At 56.1% G+C, this 8768-nt stretch overlaps 1 protein-coding gene across 1 annotated transcript in view; it reads left to right on the top strand.

Annotated features, from left to right (window-relative positions):
* The first annotated feature begins 1446 nt into the window (after positions 1-1446).
* Positions 1447-8768, top strand: part of NHERF4 (NHERF family PDZ scaffold protein 4) — a 13023-nt gene continuing 5701 nt past the window's right edge. The window contains 9 exon segments of the mRNA XM_075073489.1: positions 1447-1526; positions 2312-2376; positions 3429-3454; positions 3456-3495; positions 3498-3550; positions 3552-3641; positions 4236-4422; positions 4617-4650; positions 4652-4751. Coding sequence (XP_074929590.1) covers positions 1447-1526; positions 2312-2376; positions 3429-3454; positions 3456-3495; positions 3498-3550; positions 3552-3641; positions 4236-4422; positions 4617-4650; positions 4652-4751 — 675 coding nt within the window.

The following is an 8768-nucleotide window of genomic DNA, read 5'->3' as shown; positions in this document are numbered from 1 at the left end:
AGAGAGACAGAAGACTCGTCATTTGGGGGTTCTAGGTAGGCCCCCCAGTTCCATGCGATTGTGGGTTCTCTAGGGCTGGCTTTCTCGGGGTGGGATTTTGGGGGCATTATCCCTGAGGAGTTACTCTCTGCCCTTGTCCCTAAACCCCACTGCCCTCTTGTCCTGTCTCCCGCAAAGGCCCAGACCTGACCCCTACTGACCCTGAGGACAGTGTGTCCCTGGCTGTGAGCACCACAGCTCAGGCCTTGTCTCATTCCTTCCTCGCTCCCCAGCCAGTTTCCTGCAGCAGCAGGCCAGGGTGGGCGGGGTAGTAAGTACCCAGTTAAGTGGAGGTGAAGGCTGTGAGATGCGTTCTGCTGCTCAGAAATGCAGAGGTGAGTGCCACTGGCTAGAACGGGACCAGACTGCACCCCCGGAGCTGCTTCTCTGCTGGTTGGACTCTTTGCACTGAGCCTCAGTTAGCCAGCAAGCAGTGGCAGCACTTAAGCTATTTCTTGGAGCAGGATCAGGGGGTCAAATTCCAGTCCCTGACAGCCTTTCCACCCGCATATGCTCCAGGTCTCCTGTATCCCTTCTCTCTTCCTCACACAGTGCATGAGCCAGGGCTGCCAGAATTCACGTTCTTGGCAGGCTCCCCTCTGCTGTGCCATACGGGAACAGGGGAGTAATATTTGATGCTACAGGGGAAGGCCATACAGCACCCTCTGCCACACTGTCTGGATAGTCTGGATGGAGGGGTGGCCCAGTCAAATTTCAGTGACGTTGAGATGTCACAATTGGAGCAATACTGACTAAGTTGAGAGGAACTCTGCTTAACCACCTCTCTCCCGCTGGCTCCATGGCCTATGCAACTTTGAGCAAATGCAAAAACTTTGCAAGGGGTGGGAGGGAAGTGTTCACACATGCCGTTGACTTCTTCCCCCCCGCCCTGCGCACACAGTTGGCTCCACAGCAGAGAGCTGCTGCTTAGGAGGCTGTGGTCCTCCAAAATGCTTCTGATTCATTGATCTCAGCTTAGGTTTCGCACTCCCCCCATCCCCATTTCACCTGGTTTGGGGTGGGGGTGGGGTGAATGGAGCAAAGCTGGGTTGTGTGTGCTTGTGCTTTCCCAGGGCATCCATCTCACACGGGCAAGAAGCAGGCATGAGGGTGCACAAGGACAAGGCTCCCTCCTCTCCTGACAAGCCGAGGAACTGGCGTCCACCTGAAATGGACGCTGGGTCCAGCCTGTGGGAAAGGAGGCACCTGAGCTGTGTTTGTGCCCATCTAGTCTGGGCTCTGCTTACAGCGGCTGGAAGGGGACTAGTCATAAGACGCTGGATCGGTGTCCCTGTGGGGCCCTTCCTTGGTGAGTGCATGACAGTGCCTTGGGGCATGTGCTGGAGCAGGGTCTGCTAGCCCCAGGCAGGGGGTGGGCATGTGAATGCAGCCCAGGCGAGGTGGGAAATGTCACAGCTACTAGAGAGACCATCTGACCTCACAGCCTTTTCTTCTGCAGGACTTGAGGATACCAAGGAGCTAACCCTGTAAGTGCTGAGCTACTCCTGTATACTTGGGTATTGCTGGTCTCCTAAGGGTGGCTTCCTGGTCTCATGCCAACTGCTTCCTGTGCCTGTGTGTGGGAGTGTGACAATTCCATGAGCATGTGGGACTTCACAGTTCCCAGGGGCTCCTGGGAACTTCTCGGGCACAGTGAGGACGCTCCTTGCTCCAAAAGCTCAGGCCAAAGGTGAATGTCCCCTAGCTGTTAGCAGTATGGGGGCCATGACATGCAGCTTAGCAGTTCTGATTCAGAGGGGGGTGATGTAGCGACACACCAGTCACCCATTGCAATAGGAAGAGAGTGCTTTTCATGCAGGACTGGACTCCTGGTCTGCTGCCTCTGGCTGCAGCCAATATTGGATGCTACAAGGGAAGGCAGCACAGCACCTGGCTGGTTCTGCCATGCTGCATGACAGGGCTGTGAGAAGATTCCTTCCTGAACCCTGAGATATCATCTCACACCCTGAAGCCTCCCACTGCCTTGCCCTCCAGGGTCCCTCTCCCTCCCCTCCATTTCTATATGATCACTGGAGCCTATGGGCAAGATTCTCCCCAGGAAGAAGACAGCAGATGCATCCCCCTCCTGCCTGCTCCCCTAGAAATTTTGGGTTCCCAGCAGGATGGGGCTGGGATTCCCTGCAGCAGGGGCCCAGGCCACCTGCTGCTCATGTGGCTGGGATGTGATGTCATGGCACACTGAGCTGGAGTGGGCCCAATGGGTCTAGCTGCTGTAGATTGACTTTCTTTCTTTCTTCTCTTATCATTTTAGGAAATTTGAATTCAACCCCAAAGATGGGATTGATAACCCAGCCCTGTCACTGGCAGAGGACTCCGGTAAGCAGCAGCCCTGGGCTTGCTGTGGGGTGGGGTTGTTCCTCTTCACGAGCAAACAGAAGAAACTAGGCCCAGCAGCATCCCTTCCCTCCAGGGCCAGCCTGAGTCTGTGTTTCTATAGAGGGGTAGGCAGCGGGTGCACATGACCTATAGAGTGAGACCGCCCACCAGCAGGCCATTTTGCAGCCCAAAGGGGGCCCAGAACTGCTTCTTGGGCACTTAGATTCCATGTAGAAGGAGAAATCCCCTCTCCTGAGCCCTCCATGTTTGAGAGACCTGTCAACAACCCCCCCCACCCACCCACCCACCCACATCACTTGGACTGGAGACCTTGCTTGACTGCACCCACCCTCTGTAGGGGGGGCAGAGACCTGGACTGAGGCCAGCTTGCATGCAGCTTTTTGTTGGGTGGGAGGTTCAGTGAGTCTCTTCTCTGCTTCTGGCAAAACCAAACCGAGGGAGCCCGACCCCAGTGACTCTCCCACAATGTAGAAGGATGAGGAGAACCAGAGAGGGATAAGTCCCTGCTGGGAGGAATCACATGCAAGTGCAGCAGGATGTGCATTCACATGCAGGGGGTGCGCATGAGGGTGCATATGCACCCACAGTGTGATATGAATACCTACGGCGCAGACACACGAGACTCGTATGTGTCTGCGTCTACACAGTGGTCCAGGCAGGTGCATAAGCACAGGCAGACGTGTATGCAGATGTTTGTGTCCTGACACTCCATATGATATGAATATGCAGAAGTGCCTGAGACAGGTGACAAAAGACAGGCCGGTACACACACAGGCAATGAGCGTCAACTGGTGCAAGACTGAGCAGAGACTAGAATCCCACTGGCCCGGAGGAAGCGGAATCCTGCCTCTCTCTAGCAAACCTGAATGGCTGAGACTCGCCGAGGGGGTGTGCATGGGAAGGGAGGGTACCCCAGTTCGTTAATAGCTCTACAACACCTACAGATTCCCCACATACTGCCTACCCATGTCCTCCTCCATGGTGGCAGCCTGGGTACCACGTGGCACTCACAGGCTCTGTTCTCCCCTCAGATACAGAAGGTGCAGAGAAGCCACGGTTTCTACCTGCTGACCAAGGACAATGGGGAGAACTTTGGGTTTCGCTACGTGAGGAGGTGGGGTACAAGGGGCACATCATCCGGCAGGTTGTGTGGCGGGGGGGATGGCCCACCGCAGGGCCTGCAGGATGGGGACCGGATCCTGGAGGTGAACGGTGAATATGTGGACAACATGGAGCACTTCAGGGTAAGGTGTGGGCTGGTGGGCAGGCTGAGCGTCCAGGCCTGTGTCTAGCACCATCAGCTCAGCCTGGTTAACAGGGTGAACTGCCATGGGGCACTGGCTGCCCCACACTGTACCCTTCTGATTCTCACTGGTAGGAGCCGGCAGAGACTTGGCATGGGCTGAGCCATAACAGCTGGCTCAAGAACCAAACTCCCTGGAGCTCCATAGTATTGGGATCTGGGCTTTGGTTCAAGTTTGTCTCCAAGAGCAGTTGGGTGCCTCCCGTGAAATGGTTTCCTGGGCCTCAGCTCATTCCTAATGTGCACAGCATGAAAATGGTCACTCCCCTGGTCCCTTGCTGGCAGCATTACCCCAAAGCGTGAGCAGGCAGTGAAGGCAGAGCCCCTTCTCTATCCTAGCAGGGTTGAGTCACATTGCCAGGGCAGGGCTGGGAAGCTTGTCTTGCTGCAGCCCAGGTTCTCCCAGTCCTGTGGCCAAACAGAGGACTAGTGTCTCTAGGACTGTCCATTTAGTTCCATCTGCCAGCATGACATCCTCCCAAGACCTGTGTTTGGAGCCCCTGGCCCTGGCCCATGTGTGTGGGCTCTCTTGCAGGTGGTGCAGAAGATCAAGGCCAGTGGTAACCAGGTGGCTGTTGCAGTCCTAGATGGCAATGCCTACGAAGTTGCAAAAGCCCTCGACAAGAACCTGGCAGAGCTGCTGCCAGGCCACACAGGCACCCGGCTCTGCCACGTCGTGAAGGACAAAAGTGGCTTCGGGCTTCACATTTCAGCTCAAGAAGGTAAAAGAAAAGTTAAAACCCTGCCAGTGCTTCCTGTGTGTTCAATCGCTTGTTCAATGGAAGGATTCCCACTGCCTGCTTCCCATGGCAAGGCCAGCCGGGTCCCGGTGTGGGACGCTTCTCCGCACCAGCCGGGCCCTCCGGTGTGGGCCTTCCAGCACTGTCCCATTTTCTTTGCTCTGCTTTCCATGCAGGTGTGAAGGGCTCGTTCCAGCTGTCCGTCATGAGCACGGCCCAGCAGATAAAGCGGGTGTCCCTCTGACTCCTGGCTGCTCGAGCTCAACGGGACCAGCGTGAGGAACTACACTTATGCACGGCTCACCAGGAAGGTACACGCCCAGGCCTAGTGTCCCACTGCCAGCTGTGACCTGGGGGGCCGCCTGGTCGCAGACTGGCCCAAGTCTCTCCCTCATGTCCTTGGAACGTGTCTGTCAGACACTTGCTGCCTTTTGCCTACTAGATCCCATTTCCCTCCCTCCCACCCACCCATCACTGAACTCCTCTCTGCCCTGCATCGGGCCCCCTTCGTCTGCCTCTCTGCTCCTACTCACCATTCCTCAGTCACTGTCCCTCTGCCCTTCCTTCACCTCTATTCTCCTGTCCCTGCCTTCCCTCTTCATGTGCCTGTCCCTCCCCCATGGCCTTCATCCTCTTCTCCACCCCATTCCCCCTCACAGTCACGCCTCATCTAAGGCAGGCAGTGTCTGTCTGTCTAAAGCAGGGGTAGGCAACCTATGGCACGCGTACCAAAGGCGCCACGTGAACTCATTTTTCAGTGGCACTCTCACTGCTGAGTCCTGGCCCCTGGTCCGGAGGGCTCTGCATTTTAATTTAATTTTGAAATGAAGCTTCTTAAACATTTACTTTACTTTACTTAAACATTATTTACTTGACATACAACAATGGTTTAGTTTTATATTATAGACTTATAGAAAGAGACCTTCTAAAAACGGTTAAAATGTATTACTGGCACGCAAAACCTTAAATAGAGTGAATAAATGAAGACTCGGCACAGCACTTCTGAAAAGGTTGCCGACCCCTGGTCTAAAGTCACAGATCCAGTCACCTTCTGGCTCCACATTCAGCAGATGGTAGTGGACAATTCCCAGGGACAAAGGGCTCGTCACCCTGGAGATTGCCCCAGGTCAATGCCCGGTTCCCCCACACTCCGTGCTCTGAGATCTGGCTCTACAAGTTCCCATGTGCATGGTAAAAGCACGATGCCCAGAGCTGTCCCTGCCCCTGGTCTCCAGACTTTACCATGGCTTATGCCCTGCAGGAGGGTGGGGGGGCCCTGCGCTGATTCTAACCAGGCCCACGTGGCTCTCTGCACGCATGTGTTTCTTTCGAGCCAGCTCAAGCAGAGTGGCAGCAAAGTGACCCTGCTGGTGATAGATGCCAAGTCAGAGGAGTTCTACCGGCTGCAGGGTGTCAGGGTCATAGCTGCCATGGCCGATGCCACACACGCTGCCCTTTCAAGGCCAGGAAGCTGCACATGGTGAAAGGTCCAGACGGCTATGGTTCCTGCTGAAGGAAGAGAATGCAGTTCAGGATGATGGGTAAGGTGACACGGGATGGAAGAACTAGGGCTATCAGTATGTATCGCACAGGCCTGGGAGCCATGAGTTCTGCCTCCGGATGCTGACCCTGACTTCTTAGGGACTTGCCCAAGGTCACTCATCTGCCCCAGTTTACCCATTTGTAAAGGGGTTATTGTTCCTAATCACGTCCTGCCCATGAGGCTCAAGTCGCATTAGGCTGAGAGGGCCAGCCCCACAGTATGGACCCTGTCAGTAAGAAATATTAACTTCTCTCTCTCTGTGTACAATCACAATTTTCCTTGTCTCTCCTTCCTCTTCTTTTTTCTTCCTCCTCTCTCTGGGTCTGTCCCCACACATGCAGGCCAGTTTCTGAGTGAGGTGGATACTGGGTGCCAGCCGACAGGGCGGGGATGAGGGATGGAGATCGGCTCCTGGCCGTGAATGGTGAGGGCGTGGAGGGCTGTGCCCAGGAGGTGGTGGACATGATCCGCGCCGGCGGCAACCAGGTGACATTGCTGGTCATTGATCCGGATGGAGACAATTCTACAGCTCGGTATGTCCGACAGGATCGTGGCGCAGTGTGAGGGCTGGTGGGCAGCAGGAGAGATGCCAACCCTGCCTTTGGAGCAGCAGCCCCACAGAAATTCCTCCTGGGCACCCTCTGCCATTCAGTGCTGGGCTGGTCACTATATGCTCATGGCCATGTGGGATGTCAAGATAGAGGCCTCGGGGATGCTCTCCTCTGGCTCAGGACCCCAGGAGCTGGGAGGCTCAGCCTGCTTGGTTTCCAGATTGGGTTGTCCCCACTACTGTTCTGTGAAGATGGGCACCCGTCATCGGGCACTCACACCACCCCAGGATCCCATCCTAGCATGCCCAGGGAAATGGCATGCCTGTTGGCACACCCCGCCTCTGCCACCTTGACATGGGGCCAGAAGGGTACAGATTCCAGCTGCAGGACTGTCGCCACAAGCCGGGGGTCTTCATCACACAGGTAACTCCCCTCAATGCCCCTTGCCTCAGTGCCAAGGGTGGGCCAGATGATCCCCGTCAGCCTCAGACCCCCACACATGGAGCCCAGAGGCTCAGATGGCACTGTCCTCTGGCATGGTTGGCTCACAGGGCTCAGGCTCCCTGCCCAGCACCCCTCTCCTCTAAGGCAGTGACTGAGCAGGGAACAGGCCTCTCTGTGTCTCTGGTGTCCATGTCTGGCATCCTGAGCTGCCTCTCCACAAGTGATTTCATTCCCAGCTGGAGGCAGTGTTTAGTGGGGGTGAAGGGGTGGGAGTCAGGACTCCTGGGTTCTCTCCTAGCTCTGGGAGGGGAATGGAGTCAGGGTTATAGCAGGGCTGTAGGATGGGAGCCAGGACTCCTGGGTTCTCTTCCTAGCTTTGGGAGGGGAAGGGAGTAGTTACAGCAGGGGGCTGGTACCCAGGACTCCTGGCTCTAGTCCCATTGCATTCACTGACTCGTCCGCGTGGCCATGTGTGAAGTGCTGTGGGATCTTCAGTTGGCTGGCACTTGGCAGAACCACCTAGTGTGGTTATTAGAAGGATTAGATGGAAAAGCTTTGCCGCCAAGGCTGCAGTACAGCCTGCCCGCCTTGGACAATGGGCGTAGGAGGCCCTGAACAGACAAAACCCCATGCTGGTGGTTGGACAGGTAGAGCCAGTGACTCCCACGCCGCACTCAAAGCATGGTCAGGAGCAGGGGTCTCTGAGCCAGCTCTATGGCCTGCCTGTTGGATTGCATGGCTGAGAAGCCGGAGGGGCGGTGAAGGCTGAGTATCACCTGAGCAGCATGGCTGCTGTCTCCTAGGTGGCTGCGGGCAGCGGTGGGAAGCGAGCAGGCCTGAAGGAGGGGGATGTGGTGATTGAGGTCAACGGGAGGAACGTGGAGCAGGCGAGCTACGAAAGGGTGCTGGGGAGGATAAAGGAGAGTGGCCAGAAGCTGACGTTGCTGGTGGTGGAGCAGGAGCAGCTCAGGAGCTACGGGGAGATGGACCTCACTGTCACAGCTGATATGGCAGAGGGCTGCGATGTTGCTGCCAGGCCATGCCCTGCTGGGTTCTAGCCAGGTGAGTGTGACTAAGGCTGGTCGTGCACCTGCCTTCTATGTATCTCCTCAGGCTCCACATTGCCCTGCCAGTGCATTCACCTGGGTCAAGACTCTATGGAGAAGCCAGAGCAGAGTTGTCATATTAGCCCAGGCAGGCCCAAGAGCCAGGCCAGGATGGTTTGCTGTGGGTTAGTCTCAAGCAATGTGGCTCCTTCCCTCTTGCGGGGATGGTTCCAGCGAGCCCCTCCTAAGGTTCCGCTTTTCTTTTCTTAGGGCTTCCCTGCACCAAGGCCTGTAGCCACTGGCAGAGCTGGAGTGCTATGAATGCCCGTGCACTGGTGTGACCTCATGTCTGCACCAGCCCAGCTACGCCCAGGGCTAAAACCTCAGTGCAGATAAGGTCTCAGTTGCTCCTCCGGACCCAGGCTTGCTAATCTTCTCCCTACCAGGCGTTTGCACCCTTCCCATGGGAGGAGCTCTCAACAGCCATGCTCTTCCCTCCGCACCTGGGATGGTTTTCGTTGCTCTCTCCTCTCCGGTCTCCCTCCAGCTCATCAGTGACGCGTTAGTCAGAACAAATGCCACAGGCCAGACTCTGCTCTGTTGCTTGGATGTAATTGCCTAGAAGTCAGTGTAGTTGCTTCAACCTACACCATGTGACATGGGAGCAGAACATGGAGTGAACTTGCTCCACCTCCTTGCCCCTGGTGTAGATTCGAGTCCACTCATTATCTTCGTTGCTCTGGA

The sequence above is a fragment of the Chelonoidis abingdonii genome, chromosome 18 (genome assembly GCF_003597395.2).
Source record: "Chelonoidis abingdonii isolate Lonesome George chromosome 18, CheloAbing_2.0, whole genome shotgun sequence".
Classification (NCBI taxonomy): Eukaryota; Metazoa; Chordata; order Testudines; family Testudinidae; genus Chelonoidis; species Chelonoidis abingdonii.
This window is presented reverse-complemented; position numbering and strand designations above follow the sequence as displayed.